Below are 18,371 nucleotides of genomic sequence, written 5' to 3' on the forward strand. Positions count from 1 at the left end.
TTGCTCACAGGCCAGCTGAGAAAAGCATTTCCTCTGTAATGCCTTCCATTAGCTAGGATTATACCTTGACTTTATAGGGCATCTTTGTTTTTAAGATATAACTAGAAATTAACAGAAACCAGGAATCAAATGACAGTTTTAATAGACTTTAGAACAGAGTGTACAAGTATAAAACACTGGTTTTGTATTTCCAAAAGTTGCAGGAAGATAGCCAGTCATTTTAAACAGTCTTCTACAAAACATATGCCAGTAGATTACATAAAAGACACTATATACAATATAAAAGAGCAGAAAACAATCCTCACTGTAAAAATAATTTAAAACAAAGTATTTCAATTTAAAATATCTCCTAGAGCACAAACTAATACATTGTGACATGCAAGTGAAAACTAAACATATTGCATTCTTTAGTGTAGCCAAATAAGAGCTGTGTTAAATTTGGACAATGAGACAACATGCCAGCATTTCCCGATGAATACAGGAGGCTGTTCTTAAATATTTATTAACTGATGTATCTTATGTTCCAAGAACAGCTACTATACATCTTCCAAAATGTAATAAATATTAAAGCAAAGTATATGAATAATCTACATTTTAGAGTTCATTTGGGCCAATGTTGAAAAAGTGGTTTATAGAAAAATCCTGTTTCATTTACTACTGCACTGTGCAACTTTACAAAGTAGCTCTGAAGGCTTGGAAACAATCAGCACATGAACATTTGCAACACCCAGTTTTAAGGCAGCCTAGCACTTGAGACATCAGAATGGGAGAAGCTGCTTTGCTTTCCATATGCAAGGTGGAGCTACAGCAGCTGGGAAATGACTTTCCCAGCCTGAGACCTCAAACCAGCAGGTTGTTAATCCATGTTGAGCCACTTGGCAGCATAAATGGAGGCTCTGGGTAGTTGAGGCAGTTTCTCCTGGTTTTGTTGCATCAAGTACAAAGGAAAAGCTTAATTTTTTGCGCCTTCTCACGTGCTGGTAGAAACACTGTTCTGAACTCTGCTTCCACATTAGAGCCTTGGCAATTTATCAAATGCTATTTATAATGCAAGCTACCCTAGATGTGACTGCTGTACCCAGCGTGACAGACTCCTACTGGGGGGGATCCTTTTTGTTTAAATGCCAGATTCTAATTGCTAAGGAGCCAGTGTCAACATTGCTTCGTGTCCACAGGAAGTATTAATTCAGCAACCTAAGCATTTCACAGCACTTCTTGATCGGTCTAAAAAACATTGGATTCCTCAAGTACTCCCTGTCTTGCTTCCATTTCACTATCTGCTCGCATTTAAGTATGTCTCAAACATACAAAGTAACTGCAAAAGCAAAAAAAAAATTAGCTGCCACAGTAGGTCTTAGAAAATGCCAGTGTTTAATGACAGACTAGGCGTGAATGAAAGGTTTAGCAGAAGCATAAGAAGGTTTTAAATAAACCAAAGTGTTACAAAGCAAGAGGTGTGAAAATACCATTCTTTGGTCTAAATTAGCTGTTCCCTTTATATTAGTTTAACATTCCAATGGCTTTTTCGAAACGGTTTAAAAATAATATAAGCTGAAATTTATTAAGCAAAAATATGTATTATATACACGGATGCCTGATCGGACAGATGAACTTAAAAGTGAACAGTGACAGTTGTTTAGATAATCCTGGTACCTTAAAAAAAAGATGAGTTAGTGTTGAGTGCGCAGTAATAGATTTTTATTGAAAAAGGTAAAAAACTAAGCATGAAAATCTGTTTTAGTTATTTATAAACACTACATCCTTATGGTTTTGTTGCTCTAAATTCAGACGTAAACATTCATTCTGACATGCCAAAGCTCCTAATGCTGGTGGAAAGTTCCTGTAACCAGTCAACGATCACTTTACAACGCGTTGCTCGGATGTTCAGTCCCTGCAGCTTCATTTGTATAGGCTGATCCATCAGCTGCCGATTCATCCTGCTCGGCTCCATCTTCCCCAAAGCCAGGTTCCTCCTCCCTGTCGGGAGCATCCTCGTCCTCGATGCCATTATAAAACTCCTCGATCTCGCTCTCGTCCTCCACATCCAGGCTCTGGCTGCGACACGAGCCGCTCTCGCTGCTGCTCCCACAGGAGCTGGAAGATATGATGTCGTCCTCGGAATCGGAGTAAACCTCAGCACCGTGGAAAATGTAGCGGTTGGGTGCCAGAAACAGATACTGAGTACCTGGAACAGAATTCCAACACTCAACAAAAGGCTCAAGTAAACGATTCACACAGGATCTGGCAGACTTCTGCTTAGAAGGTATCTGCATATGTGTGTTTTTATTTTCCACAGTGAAGCTTAACTGACAGACGGGATGACACGAGAAAAGCATTTATGTCAGTGTATGTGTGTTTATTGCAAAGCACAAAACAAATGCTTCACTGGAAAGCTCTGTGTTCCTTCTCCCCCATCCTTTTGACACCAAAGAGCGTTTATACTTAATGTTTAGCAGCTTTTTTCATCAGAACAGGCACTGCAAGCAGGAATCATCCCACTGTAAGAGAGATGTCTAACACAGAGGAGATGATTCAGCTGCTGGAGGGCAGACATCCCTCCACTGACTGTGGAATGAACCTTGGGGCAGATAGCAAACTGTTACTTGCTTAACATTAGCCCAGGTGACACCACTCCACCTCAAAATTATTACATTAACAACAAGTGTCAGTCAGTGTTTTTTCATGGGAAATATTCACAGCTAGATTTCCATTACCCATGACGGAATGGGAACCCCCTGCACAGAATATGTGACAAAGTCTGAAACCAGCCTTTGCTCTGGAACATTGCAATTTCATACCTAACCCCTCACATCAGTTAAGAGATTGGAGGGCTTTCCTGGAAAGCCTAAAGTTTGCTTCAAAATGTGCCTCGCTCCAGCTGTGAGACTTGCTTTCAGCTGCTGTCATGGCTTCATCTTTCAGCTCTACTGCCATCCCAAATCATGACCTACTGTGAGCAGCTTCTGAACACCCGAGGATCAAACCAGCTTTTCTGAAAATGCATTTCAAAGTGCTGGAAATGGATTTATTTTTTGATACTTACCTTCAGCCTCCTAAACTTTGATCTTTTAGGTAAGGATGTAATCACTGATTGTAAAACCTATTATGAAATACAAAAACCATTTCCTATTGGCTTCTCCAAAAGAAATAAATGGTACAATGAGAGTTATGTAGACACTGGTCTGAACAAAACTAACCACCAAAACCCACTTAATCCCTCAAGAGTAACTTATTTATTGCTTTGAAGTAAGTCTAGCATAAACATCTCTTCCAAAAAAATGCAAAATACTGAAATGACTTATCACTTACCATCCAGCCTTTTGCTAATCTGTTCTTTTGCAGATCTGTTTACCCAGCACTTCTTCAATATTTCATTCTTTTCCTTATTTTCTCCGTTGTTAGATCCATTTTCCTTCATTGTTTCAGAGTTCATTTGCTCGCTAGCAGGATTTTCGGGGTTTTCTGACGACGTCTGTGTGTCCTGAAGCTTCTCCTCTGAGCAGGTCCCTTTAGTTTCGGAGGCAAGCTCACAGTTTTCTACCTTACATTCAGGTGGGTGTTCTGAAGACACCACTGAAGTATCTGGTGGAGTCATTCTTCCTGGTGAGCTGGAACCTTCGGAAATGTTCAGAGGGGTAGGCGGTAGCTCAGCCGGGAGCACTTCGAGCTCCTTGTGCGGTCGTGGAGGCTTTTCTGTTATTTCTGAAAGTTTTACCGAGTTGTAGCAAAGTTTTGTGTACTCACTACCCAGCCTTTGACATAATTCATTAATAATAACGTCACAGTCTCCGAGAAGCTCCACGTCGAAGTGTAGATGAGGCAAAGGTTCCCTATTAATCAAGATCTGAGGCACTTCATGGGGGATGGAACCTATGCACAGAAAAGAGAATTCAAAGGGAGTCACTCCAGTTTTACTTTCAGCAGAGATCTTAGAAAGCTTGATTCCTCAGGCTTCTCTTTACCTTCCCTGGCAACAGGACCAAAATAGCCAGATCAGGAAGAAGCCAAGCAAATCCCAAATTTAACAACAGCAGTCTGAGGTCCAGTGCCCACTGTAGCCTGCTTAGACAATATTTTTCTTCCTGTTTTTTCCAGTTAATATTCTTCAGTCATTGAGAAACACATGCACAGAAATAATGACTCTAGTAATGTTTGGTCAAGTGTTAAAGATTAAAATTAGTACCATAATCTCTTAGAATTATGTTGATTTCGTGCATTTGTTTTATTACTTAAGTGAACATGAGGAATAAACCAATGGTAAATTACACCCCCTTAATTAAGTCAAAATATTTCCAGGTTGTACAGGGTTGTTCAACCCATTTCTGACATTTAGGCTTCCCAAACCCACGAGGTTTGATGACCTAGCATGGACTCCTCACAGACCAAACTAATGAAATCCACTTCTAAGGCACAGAAAGAGCAGTGGTTTGTATAGCAGAGGGAAACTTTCCAGTCCTTATGCAATTCCCATCAGCCTAAACATTGGGCTCTGCCTCTTGTACAGTGAAGAGGCTGTTCCTGCAAAGGCCGTGGGTGAGTTACTGGTCCCAGTTAGCAGATGCTAAGCACATGTCCTTCTCAGGCTTACATGTGAAGAGAATTTCTTTAGTACCAGTAAATCTTTCACTCAGTAGACAAATAAATCACCTGTAATGGTAATTTCTCAGCCTTCCTGAAAGGCATTTTCCTGTAACATATATTAGCAGAGATGTTTTTCCACATCACTTTAAAAGCTAAGGATGCAAGTGGTGACACGCTATACTATGCCCACTGTGTGCCACTTAACAGTGACTTTAAAATAAGCTACAACTCACATACCTAATGTGCCTGATCTGATTTTTTTGATACTCGATTTAGGTCTTTTGAGATGACTCCTTTCTAAATCTTTCAAGTAACTATGGAAGCATATTGCAAGCAGGGAGAGAAATTAATTGAGTCTTAGAACAAAGTCATTCAAGTTTTAGAAGAGTACTTTTTCAGATTATCATTTCATTACCTTGAGATCTACCCGGAGTATAGCAAAAGCACTTAAAATTTGCTACTTTCTCTATTCTGCATTTCAGCTTTACATAGGCAAGCAGCTTTCATCTTACTTGATGCCTAATCAAGTTCCCTCACTGAATCGAGCCGAAAGCGTTCCTTAGCTTCTCAGCTCCTAACTGAGAATTTCACTTTCGATTCAAATTTTTGGAAGAAAATACTGCCAGAGATAGTCACTTACTTGGAATCAATGCTACTGGTCTTACTTTCAGCGAAGACCCAATGACAATGAGGAGATCCACTTCATTTTTGTCGTACTTCATGGCCCGGTGGAACTGCTCGGGTAAGTTCTCCCCGAAGAACACGATATCGGGCTTCATGATGGCGAGCGGTTCGTCGGGGGGGCACCTGGGACATCGGGGCACAACCTGCACCACAACACCACCTGTTACTGCAGGACGAGGCTGTGCCTTGGAAAATGTCAGGTTTAGGCATTTCACAGAGACTTGGCAAAAGACAGGGAAGTTTCAGTGATATTTCCTCATCCTGTTTTTCTGTGGATGTACAGACAAGTACATTCCTTACTCTAGCCTGCAGCAACTGCAGAGGGAAATAGAGCTACAGCAGGAATAAAGAGGGAGAAACCAGGCAGATCTACAGCACAGGTCTTATCTGACAATTAAGCTGAAGTCCAGAAGTCATGCTCAGGACCAACGGGCAATCCCCTCCCATTTGATAGGAATGGATTTTCCTTGGTTTAATCAGAGCAAAAACTTAGGTTTCCCTGTCACTTTCCATTCAAAACAAAGCCCTTCCTTCTCAGTCTATTGTAGAGCTTTACCTCTAGTTTCTCCTCCAAAGGGGCATGAGTGTTATACACACAAAGCAACAGGGCACTGTGGCAGGCAGCTGGCTAAAAGCAGACAGGACAAGAAGAGGACAGGCAGCTGGCTAAAAGCAGACAGGATGAGAACAGGACAGAACTTTTCTTTGGTCTCCATTTAAAACTTTTCCAATTCCTCCAAAAACAGAGCAGAATCCTCATTTGCTGACAGAAGTGGATGAGAGTTATGTTTGTGGAGAATAGACTCCCTTTCCTCCTGAAAGCAGAGGGTTTTCTGATCTTTGGGACCTCTTTCAACTCTTTCTTATCTTAAGACTTTTTCAGAGAGAAGAGAAGCAAGAAGGTAAGTGATAGATCTGCTACAGACAATACTTCAATTACTACTCAGCAATTTCCCTTTTAATACTTCAAGTCTTCTCAGCTATAGTGTTAAAATATGATGCTCCAGAATAAATCTAAGGAGCTAAATGTAGCTGCAATCCTATAGCAATCACCACAACCTATAAATTAGAGCTATAAAGGTGTAAAGAGATGTATATTACCTACTGTAATAGGAAAATATCTGATAACTGACATTTAATTGCACAAGAAGTCCCTCTTGTACAGAGAACAACTGCAGAAAAAAATAATATAGAATGTAGAAAGTTTAAATCAAAGAATTAGTTCTATGGATGCCTGCAGTGGGACAGAAGACAATACTCTCCAAATGAGAAAACATCACAAGTAGAAGGCCTTTCTCTAGTGTCAAAGGACCTTTCCCAAAATTTAAGTCTTTGAACAAAGAAACCTTGTGGGAGGGATGCCTAAGAAGCAATATGGCACAAGAGCTACAGGAAACCTTCACCCTGTACCCAAGCTAAATAGCATCCAGTAACCCCACACTTAAGGGAAACCAACTAAAGAATTCCCCAAAAAGGAGCAGATGGCTAGAATGAATATTGAACTTTTTCCTCAGATCTTTACATATTAGGAAAAAAGCTTGTACAAACAGCTTATACTTTTCTTAAGCTTTTTCCCCTGCTATCTCTTTTGTTGATGTCAGTGATGCCTTTGCACTTTTGGAAGGTTACGGAGGGTAAATAATTTGCTCTGTGTTAGGAGGAAGATAAAATGAAGACCTCTGACTTCTGATTTAAAAAGACCAAGTAATACTAACTCTGTTTCCATCATTTCTCACAGCAAGTCCAGTGACTTGAGACTTAGTGGATCTCTGTCCCTATTGAAATCATCCGAGTCGCTGTAATGACCCCTAAATCCATTTCAACACTACACTACTCACCAGCTTTCCTCTGCTAATCCTCAAGAGGTCATCAGTAAAGGGGGAGATTTATTCCAAGAGCTGAAATTGATACCAAGAAGTTAAAGCTACAAAACTGGCCATTCAGTTGCCTCTAATAGGGTCCTCTTTTCATGCAGAAGCAGCTCCCCCAAACCCCCACCATCTCTGCTGATGCATTTCTCTAACCGAAGAGAAATGGAGTTTCTCACTATTGATGTTACCCATATATCAAAAGTGAGATTAATAAAGGATACACTGGCTTAAGAATAGCCAAAAACTGGTGCGTGCTTTCCACTTCGTGAGCCCTTTCCTCCTAAATCTGAGACCCTTTTACCAGTTCTTGAAGCTGCCAAAAATAGCCAAAAGTAAAAGTGATATTTTTGGAAGTGACTGACAGTTGTTTTCCTTGGATGTTCTGTGTGCTTTATACCTGCTGCTGTTTCTCATCCAGAAGGATGGTTGTATACAAGAGGGAATCATTCTACAGCACTGTATCTCCAAAGGGGCAAATGAAAGAAGAGCAGCATTTGTCTAAACAGATGATCTCAAACAATTCTCCGTCTGTAACCTGTTGAAAGGAAATCCTGGCAGAAAGATGTTGGCCAGACTCACTTCCTTGTGAAGCAGTTACAGCCATCAGGGGATGGACCAGAGCAAAGGACAAGTATTTCCAGGGAAAACTAAGGACCTAGGGCCATATATAACTGAACTTCCAAGTTGTGGAGGACAGCAGAGACTAGAACTTGGACTATCCATTGGGAGCCAGGAGCCAAAACTGTTTTTGTCAAGGAGGATTTGTTAGAGAACAGAGCTGTTGAAATGAACAGTGTTTTGTTTCCTAAGTACAGAAAAGGCTTCCTTTGATACATCAGGAACCAAATTCGGTATTTTAGAGAGGCAACAGACAAAGATGCTGCATAGCACTTTGAGAAATGCGGGCTATGGAATAGAGATAATGATGGTAAATAGAATTTTTTTTCAGGCATAAAGGAGGAAAGACATGTTTTCTTTCAATTGCTCTATTTCTTATTTTGTGAAATTGTATTTAGCAATACCTATATTTATTTGCATTATGAAAATAGTTCAGTATCACAGCCAGGGCCTGCCCTGGGAAGATGTACCTGGCAACAGTACTGCAAGATTAGGGCTGAGAGACTGAGTGTAAGAAGCTCCTTGAGGCTCATCTTGCGAGAGAGAACCCTCTTTGGGCCCATCAGGCAGAAGAATTGCTACAGGCTGCTCCTCTCCACTGCCTGGCACTGCCATTCCTGACCCCTGGCACAAGTTTGGTTGAGCATAGGAACACCCAATGGTTCAAGTGGTGCTTGGAAAAGTAGACTAACAATCCAAACAGAAAATTACAACATGCTTAAGAGGAAGAAAACCTAAACTCCAGCCAGCTGGCTTTGAAGGCAAAGCCTTTTTATCTGTAAGATAAAAAGTTCTCAAAAATAATATTCTTAATAACAAAGAAAACTATATTTCACGTTCAATATTTCAGCGTTGAAAGGCTTCAGGCTTATGAGATTCACCTTTCTCAAAGCTTTAACTCAAACAACTCTTCTGAAATGCTTTCATTGAGCTCCGTTTTAAATGTAATACCTGAAGGATTTACATCCCTTCCATGTTTCTCGTCTAAAGTTGCAAATGTGGACTCTAGAGCATTTATCAAAAACATACAAGCCTGCAGAAAGAGTCCCCTTTCATTTGTATAAACAAGATCTTTTTGATCACAGAACCATCACCTCTGTTCCTTCAAAAGAAGAGGAAGAAAGGCAAAGAGGGTCTTGCCAAGTCAAAGGTTCATCTGCTCTGACAGAACAGAACCAACTCCTGCATGGCTCCAGGGCACTTCACACCCACACATGGGGAGTTCGGACTATGGAATAGTCCAGGAGTCCCAGAAAGCAACATCCAGCACCTCATTTGATCCTTGCTCAGCACCTGCTCTGTGGTTAGCAATCTCTCCATGCATCAGCTGCTGTTTAAACTCATTTTTAACATAGGTAGTAAATGCTCAAAGAGCAGCCAATGTTATAAAAGGCTAAGATTGCTTTCTCTGCATGACTGTGAGTTCAGGTTAACACAAAACAAATATAAATCCAAGTTTCTACTACTTACCATTTAGCCTCTGCTTTTCTCAGAGGTGCCATTAAAAACAGACTCTTAAGGTTTTGTTCTGATTTTTGCAGTACAGTATTTTAGCGTACTTTTAAATACCAGAGGAAATGCTAAAATTCTCTGAATATGGAGCCTTCTAGAAGCAGAGCTTTTAAGCAATCCCACTGTGATATTTTGGGGTTTGGTGTTTTGAGAGAAAAGTAAGTTTTACTTACTTATTAGAAAGATGCAGTGAGTTCAAGTGAATTTTTTACCTGATTGAAAATATCTCCTCGAACAACTTCACAATCAACTTTGTATTTACAGATCAGGCAGGAAGCTGTTGCAAAGGAACCTGAGGGGAAAAACCAGTATGGTAGAATCAGGGTTTTCAGTCATTCGGATTCGGTCTTTTTGCCCAAGCTGTTTTGACACAAAGGCTGTTATATTGCAGTGCTACAGAAATCAAGCATTAAAAAAAGTAATGTAAAATTATGGAGATACTTGTAACACTAAAATTTGTTCTTCTAGATGTTAGTCAGCAGAAATCTTGTTTTAAGAGTAGCTTAAAGTAATAATTCAGACCTTTATACAGCATGTTAGGGACATGCTTGTCAGGCTAGCAGACCTAACCCTCTCTGAGGCATCTGTTGCTACCCACTTGTGAATTACTTTTCACATCAGAAGGACTTGACCAACAAGTTTGCTGCCCCATGCACAAGCCATGCATAGCCAGCAGGCCACGGCCTCCAAACGCTCAGCTACAGCAGTGGCAAGGAATACAGTCTAATTCCAGATGTATTAGTTGAATGCAAGAGCCATTTTAAATTCAGAAAATGCCTCTCAGACACCAATTTTCATAGCAGAAACTTTACTGTACGTCTGCAGTGAGAAATGGGTCCAAAGGTTCACGTGTGAAGTCCCCAAATCACTGCAAGGTTCCTTTTTAACTACTCGCGATTAACTTGCCATTGCCACAGCCAGAGAAAAAAGGCAGAATAAATACAGCAGTATTAAGTGTATTAACCCTCACATAAGTGATTCAGTTTCTCCTTAGCCACTACCATTAGTCAAAGATCATTTGGTAAAGAGCAGCAACTGTATGTCTGATAAAGCTTGATGTGCTCGAAACAACCTTTACTAATTTCCAAAGGCATCAAAATCTCAAAGTGCATAGCATGTTTTTAAAGAATCTATTTAATTTAAAGTCACCTTACACAGGACATACACTAAAGATAGTCTGCAATCTCATCACTGCAGTGTGCAACCAGAAAAATGAGGAGCTTGAGCAGTGATGTGCCTTACAAACAGGACAACACTGTTTTTTAGACAATTCATCTGCCAGAAGTTTACTAAATGATCCAAACATGCCCTTTAACAACTAATTTTCTGCATCCTTTCCTTAAAAAGGAATCTTTGGACTTTCAGCCTGACATATGCAAGTCCTTGGAAATGGAAAGCCTATTGAGCAACTGAAGCGATTCCACTTCATTTGGCATCACAGTTACAGTGTGGGTGACACTGAAACAAGATGATCTTCAGTTCACCTGAACTGGTGATTAATTCACAGTGTTTTATACATGAGGTGAAGTCACTGAAGTGTCAGGATATTTCAAGATTTCAGTGGAATGTAACCTAAATAAACAGTCAGGTAACAGCCAGACTCCCATCTCATTGACAGGCAGTGAGAGGGACCTGTGACAAGACTGATTCCCATGCTATGTTCTTATACAGATCAAGAAGCACCAAATGCAGTTTAGAAGTTATGGTCTAAGCTTGTGCAAACAGAATGTGGATCTTCACTGATACACAGAGACCACTGTTTACCAGGCTCAACTTCTGAAAGAAGTATTCCCATTTAAAATGCTTCTGATTTAAATACTTCGGCTACCCAAAAAGAAATGTCAACATTTTAAAAGCAGAATGTTTGTTGGCAAGAGATAGGAATTCAAGGGAAAAAAAGTTAAATTCCAACAGCAGTTACCTTGTCACATGCACCAGTCAGAACCATTCCTACATGTAAAATAAGTGAAACTAAACCCACTAACCATGGCACTGTATTATCCTTTGGATTCCTGCAACCTGTTCCAGTGTGTCTATGTTCTGAGTATAGTTGCGAAGTAGTTTTCCTTCTTTATCCATCAAAGCTATGAACTTGTGACAGAGAGACGGCTGGAATTGTCCCGGATAGATTTCCTAGGGAATTCAGAAGCACATTAGGAAAGTGCAGGGAGATACACGGTGTCTTTATTTTAACGGCAGCATTTCACACTGAGCTAAATCCTGTCACCACTGATCATGTCAGCAGTTCACGCTGTCACTCCCTGGGCACCTTCCCATTGCTCTGGATCCAACCCTTCTTTCCACAGCTCAGCTCCTGATCACATCGATGAACTGCTCCTTGCAAGCTGGTATTTTGTTCTTTACACAGCATAAAAGCAACCTTTAGATCTCTTTCTGGTTTTGATAATTGTGGAATAGGAAAGCTTTGTTTTCCTTTTGAAGTGTCAAGTAACATCAATGTTTGTAAATAGAAACACTATGGACAGGAGAAGGAGGATTTAAAAAGTTTAAAAAAAAATTATCAGCTTAATTGGATTTGGGCTTTTCTGGCAAAACCTATGTATAGACAGGCTTCAAGTATGTTGATTTTTTTGCTTGCTATGGCATTTTTTTGTTTTGTGGTCTTTGGGGCGGCTTTTTCGTGGTTCTAGGGGGGTGTGTGTATTTTTAATATTAAAAAACGAAGGAACTGATTATACTAATGAGCATCAAAATATGGTTATCTGGATAGGAAGCTTTCAGAGAGTGCCATTGGGTTTTCTTTTTCAATCTTTGTAACGAAACAGAGCAGTAGTAAAAATTGTGAGCAAAGGGAAGGACGAGTGAGCACGACTAGTGGTGACTGATTTTCACAAGTCCTTACTGGTCCTGTAGAAATTCTTGTATTTTGGGTTTGATTTTGTTTTGTTCCAAGGAAATTGCAGACTTTAGGCAATGGGGTTTTTTTGTTTCACATATGACTACTGCTTCTACAATTCCTTCTTGTCTAGGAGATGTACTTGCTGCTTTTGAAAGTGTTTAATATCACTAATATCTTTTCAACTATCTAGAATGGTTGTGTGTATCATGAACTTCCAACAGGAACAGTAAAAATAAGCTTAAAGAATAAAAAACAAAAGAGAGAATGTTGCTAAATACTTCTAGTTTTATATCTGCTTTATGCATTTTAATCTTGTTATCCATCTTTGCTGGCCAAGAACTGTTGGAAAACCATACCTTTGCAAACTTAAAGAAGGGTCTGGGATCCTTTCTGAAGTATTCTATATCAAACATTGCTTGAGGATCTGGAAGGTCTGGGAAGTCTACGGCAAGGCGTGCATAGATGCCATCTCTGGATCTAAAGTCAGGTATTCCACAAGACACAGACACCTGAAACACAGTTTTGCAATCTGAAGTAAGTGAAACTACATATAGGGCTATAAAGAGCTGCTGTGATAGAAACTCTGGGAAGCCACACTTCTGTATGCTCAGAGACATTAAGAACAAAACCACTCTGGGTTCTCTGTATTTATTTTTCTTTTTTTTTTTTTCTCTTTTTTTTTGGAGTGTGGGGGGACAATATAACAATTCCCAAACCAGAAGCAGGAGAAGAAGCACAGAAACAAAGTTTGTTTACCACTTGCGTTTACCACTGGAAGTTTTGTAAAATGTGAACAAAAGTTTTGAATATTCTTGCATTAAATTTCTTTAGTAAGCATTCACTCGTCTGCCAGCTCAGGCTTAGACAAGGTGGTTGATATTTTTAATTTTTTTTTCGTGCTAACACAGGAACACAATAGATTCTTACTTTTGAAGGATAAACTTCTTTTGATAAAAATTGTTTATTAATAAATATTGTTTATCAAAGCATTGTAGTAGTCAATAAGGACTAATATTATTGTCTCAGACTACCTCAAAATACCATGGGAAGAGGAGGAGAAACAGGTGTATGAAAGTACAGAGAGCAAGACAGCAAGACTGGGTAACAAGAATAGCAGTGCTCTTTGAAAAACTGATCTGAATCGTGTCATACCATCTGTGTGTGAACAACAGAAGCAAAAAATGATCTGGTACACAGGTAAGAGCTGCAAATGTGCAATAGTTCAGAAGCATTCTTTAGTAAAACAGTGAGAAACCTTGTTCCCATCATAGAGCAGCACATACTAAAAGTAACAGTCTACTGAAATCTGATCAAACTCTCCTTATGATCCTCCCCCTGCCAACTCTTTTTTTAATTTTCAAGTCCTGTTCTTCTATTCCCTCGAGTTCCACCTGGTATTTTAAGAGATCCACTGAGATTTTATTTAAAAAATCATTACCTTTGTTTGAAATGAAAAAATGACTAGATAGAAAATGTTCTGGACAGGTTCTTATTCCATAACTATTTTGCATGAAAGCAACTGTTTAAGAGTTTAAATGTCCAGTCATTTTTTGTTAGGAGAAATGGTGTAATTTCCAGCTTGAGCTCCAGTCCTTCCCATGGCCAGCACAGGGATACAGTCCCATCATCTGCATGCTGCAGGGAAGTATTTAACCCACCTGTCTGCCTATTTTCACACTGCCATTGCAGGAATACATACCCCAGCTCCAGTCAAGACCATTATCTTTTTGCACTCCTGTAGAAGTTTCACAGCATCATCAATGGTATTAATATCTTTCCTTTTTTTCCTTTTTGGTGGCTCTGAAAGGATGTTTATCACAATTTGCCACAGAGTCATATCATCCAGTTCAGGCGGGGGGATCGTTTCTGGCAGCAGGTCCTTCAGAATCGTCCGTGGGTCTGTACCCAACATGAGGTGCTGCTGAACAAAAGTGTAGGGACCTAAAAAATTAAAAAAAAATAAAATTTAAAACTGATTCAAGTAACTCAGAAGATTATGGTCATTGTTACATTTATTAATGCTTGCTACTACAGTTTTATGAATCCAATTTAAATTAAATATTCATCTAAATTCCTGTATATTTTGGTCTAAATTCTCAAGTGATAGGGCAGCTAAGAATTTTATTTATTTACCATTATTTTGTGTTAATCCATGAAGGATTTCATAGAAAGTCAGCCAAGGTAGAAATCCCATTTCAGAGCAAACTTAATGGCTTTTAGAGGTGCACTTATGTAGCAATAAGGTTTTCACACTGCGTCGCCATTTTATGACTTCATCTGTATTTTCCCAACATTTGGTATTTACAGGAATAAGTTGAAGAGACGACAAACATAGATATAACCTTCTAGTGGTACCATAAACCATCACTTTAATTGACAAATAGGACCCAGCAATCCATGGAATTTGTTTTTCTTTTGATCATCTAACAGTAATTATTTCAGACATGACCTCCTAACACCATCAAATCAGTCCTTCCAGAAACACTCAAGATTAGGGCTGTAGAAGGAAAATAGGTACATCTTAAAAGCCTAAACTGACAGGACTCAAATAGCCATCACTAAGGCAAGTTACATATAAAGAAAACAAATGGGATACAATATTTACCCAAAAGGTACCAACAGTGATCCCGTAAGGAGGGATCAGCAAAGGCAACACATGGGCAGGTTTTAAGTGGAATACTGTATTCTCACAATGTGTTTCCTTGCAGCTATTCTTGTCAATACTGGCAGAACCAATGCTGTGGGTATGATCACACCTCTAAGTTCCAACCCCACTGCCCCCTGGAAACCACCGTTCCTCACAGATCTGGCCCCTGTGCAAGGCAGGAACTTTGTACAGAGTTCCCAGTGGCCACACTTCTCTATTGCTAATGTGCAAAATATATGCAGGCTAATAATTCCCAAACTGATGTCACAGTCAATCTGCAGGGCTTGCTCTCCTAAAATCACACAGGAATCCTCTTCTTGTTCCTTAAAGAATACTAAATAAATAGGGTAGGACTATGCCATAAATCAGTTCAATTTACTGAGTCTGTGTATGCTTTTAATAGGGATCATGGTAGGATTTCTACTCAAGATAAAAAACCAAGGCATTGACAATTTTAATCAAAATACAGCACGTTACAACAGGTTCATTTTTAAACCCCTTAAATAGCATACAGATACAGTAAACAACACTAAGCTGCTCAGAAGCGCTAATTGCCGATTTTTTTTGCAACAGATAAAATTGTTTGCATTCTGGGGAGAATTAAGTAGCTGTTCAGAGGCAGAGAGCATCTAAGAACATCATACAGGCATCTACCTATACGTGGTCTTGGGGTCCAGTCACTAGAACTTGCGTGTGAGGCTCTGTCGTCTTCGTCGCTGTCGCAGGAGTGAAAGCCGTTGGCTATGATTTCATCGCTGAGGAGGAAGTTATCTGCAAGACAGCACAGCCAGGAGGGTTACACCCCACCCGAAGGGCACAGGTATATCACTAAATACAGCACAGAAATTCGTATTGGATGCCCTTAAATGTGGTTGCAGTGAGCACTGTCGCTGCTCAGGCACAGAAAATGCTTCTGAAGCCATCAGCAGGATTTGCTGTCTTAACGCTGGGCTAAGGTGGGCTGGGTGCTGACCTTGGTGAAACTTTATGCTGTAAAGTGTTGGGCGTTATGGATATTGCATCTTAGAAAAAATCCAAATGTTTCAAAAGTATAATTAAAAATCCTTTTCTCTTCCAATTCTCACTGCATTCAGGTCATTGAAAAACTGGGTATAGACGGATCTTTGACTAGGTTTTAAGAGCATTTTAACAGCATTTTGAAAGAAACCCACATTTGATGCATTCAAGTTACATAATTTTGCGAGGGTGTTACCTTGCAGCTGAGCTGCAGGTGACCACATATCCACTTTATTTCAGTTATGATACAAAATGTGCTCCCTTGGACCACCTTCATTAATTTTATCTTATCCATTTGCCCCTGCAGCTGGGTTTGGCTAAGAGTGCCAGAGTCAGCTCAGCTCAGCCTATGGCCTTAAGCCAGAGTAACTCAATCTAACTCCATCCTGGATCTCCATGGAGTCCAAAGGAGAATGAGACACTTGTCTCGCAGCATGTGCTGAGCTCACATTGGAGAGGAAATCTGAATTCTAACCTGAGCAGCTTACTAGAATTTAGATTACTAAACCTTTTTATTATTTCCTTTATTAGAAATAGCCACAGCACCTGTAGCTTAGTTTTTTGAAAATCTAAGATATGAACAAAGAACAACAAATTTCAGTCATGCTCTTCCAAGCAAAGCATCACTATAACAGTTTTCAGTCTCTATCTGAAGAACCCCCTACAGTAGCTGTTACTTCATGTGATTCTTAAATAAAGAACACCACAAAACACCAACATCTTTTTATTCAGAGGTCATGTTGTCCTTTCCTTCTTGGCATAAATACTTCATTCTGATTAGAACAGAAAGAGGTCGAGGACATAAATTTGCTATGAGTTCTTGCTGTCTTATTCTTCTGAGGCCACAGGTGCTCTTGGACATCACTGTATTATTAATCTACATCATTTACAGCATTTCACTTCCACCTCCTTATGCATGATGTCAGTGAACACATTAAGCATTATGGAAAAATAAAAACTGGATTAGTACACATCAATAACTGTGAGGTGCAAGTTTAACTAAAATGACCTTTATGGTTTCTGTATAAAGAATCAAAGCTACATTGTGAAAGACTTGTCACATACATGCCACAGTATCTGGGATTTAAGAAACAGTGACAGATACAAGCAGGCTAATATAAGTTTAACTTGTAACAATCCCTGTGTATTAATTTGATTCCTCAAAGGGCTAGAGGGAATAATGCTTGCCAGAACTAAGCCGGCCACAGCAAAGCACGCCTGAGAATCAGAGGGACCTGAGCAAAAAGGCTTCACATAAGGCACGGGTAAGAGATCATCAGCTTTGGTCTGCGCTGTTCCAATGGAGTTTTTAAATACTGAGGCTGTTCCTCATTTATCCTATAGGTCCATTCCTCTTGCAAAGGCAGAAGTTTTTCTGTAGAGTTTTACTATCGAGTTAAAGGAAAAATAACTGCATTCCAGGATAAAATGTAAAGACTTTACTGGCAGAATGCAGTGTCTGATACCTTTTAATAAGTCTTTCCAAAGCACTGCTAAAAAAAAAAAAGCCAAGATGAACATCAACAACAAAACCCAATCTGTTTGCAATGTGAGGTGCTTTCACACTGATGCTCCCCACCAGTACGCTTAAAAACGTTATCTGAAAGAAAACTTTTTAGAAAGATTATAGTTTAGTTTCGTGTCACAGTCACTGAAATCTTAACCAAGAGCGTCACTCAAAGTTATTTAAAGAACCGGTCAAGACTGCTGCTCCTGTCCTTTCTGTGCGAGTTTCCAAGGAACAGAAATAGAATTATTATCACGGCAGAGATTACGAAAAGGAAGCCGGGCTTATGGTTTTTCGTTTTTAATGATTCGTTGCCAGCGACACAGCAAAACAAATGTTTTCAGGGATGAGAGCGGAGCCGCTCTGCCTCTGCGGAGCCCGGCACAGGGAGCAGCAGGCGCTGACAGCGACAGATCGGAGCTGACAGGGATGAAGGGGTAGGGAAGCGATAGATGCAGCAGCTCGCCGGGCTCGGGCGATGATGACCCCAACGCCGTGCGACACCCAGGCGGGCGCTGGGCGGGGGAAGGGACCCGCGGAGGAGGGAGAGGAGGAGGGAGGGGTCGGTCCTCACCGGGATGCGGGGCCGGCGCCGCGGCCGCCCCGTTCGAACACTGCGCCCGCCCGCAGCCCGGGGCCGCCTCCGCCGCGTCTTCGCCGGGCGCCGCCTCCGCGCCCTCCCCCCGTTCCCGCCGCGGAGGCGGCTCCGCTCGGGGCAGGCCCCGCGGGCAGGCCCCGCTGTCCGCGCCGCTCGGCGCCGCCGCCGCCCCGCCGCCGTCCTCCTGCTCCGCCCGGCCGCCATCGCCCGCCACGGCCGCCGCCTCGCCCGGCGGCTCGGCCGGCACGGCGGCGGGCGCGAGCGGTAGCTCGGCGGCGCGGTCGGGGCGCGGCGCGGTCGGGGCGGTGCCCGACCCGCGGCGGTGCCGCTTGGCCGCGGGCTCGGCGCTGTCGCTGCCGGCGGGGCCGGCGGGGCCGGGGCCGCGCGGGCGGAGCGGCGCAGCGTCCCCGTCCGCCATCTTGGCGCCGCCGCAGCCGCCGCCCCCCTCGCGCCCGGCCGAGGCACGTGACCGCGGC

General features: G+C 41.3%; 1 protein-coding gene across 1 annotated transcript; it reads right to left on the minus strand.

The window, feature by feature from the left end:
* Nucleotides 1-116: 116 nt before the first annotated feature.
* Nucleotides 117-18,313, minus strand: SIRT1 (sirtuin 1). Its single transcript, XM_017825957.1, has 9 exons — nt 17,872-18,313; nt 15,428-15,544; nt 13,826-14,067; nt 12,483-12,635; nt 11,252-11,399; nt 9,479-9,558; nt 5,222-5,408; nt 3,310-3,870; nt 117-2,185 (listed from the first exon to the last, which is right to left on the minus strand). The coding sequence occupies exons 1-9, from the start codon at nt 18,311-18,313 to the stop codon at nt 1,863-1,865; spliced, it is 2,253 nt and encodes a 750-aa protein (XP_017681446.1). The 3' UTR covers nt 117-1,862.
* Between the last annotated feature and the right edge of the window lie 58 nt (nt 18,314-18,371).

The sequence above is a fragment of the Lepidothrix coronata genome, unplaced genomic scaffold, assembly GCF_001604755.1.
Source record: "Lepidothrix coronata isolate B3197 unplaced genomic scaffold, Lepidothrix_coronata-1.0 Scaffold124, whole genome shotgun sequence".
Lineage (NCBI taxonomy): Eukaryota > Metazoa > Chordata > Aves > Passeriformes > Pipridae > Lepidothrix > Lepidothrix coronata.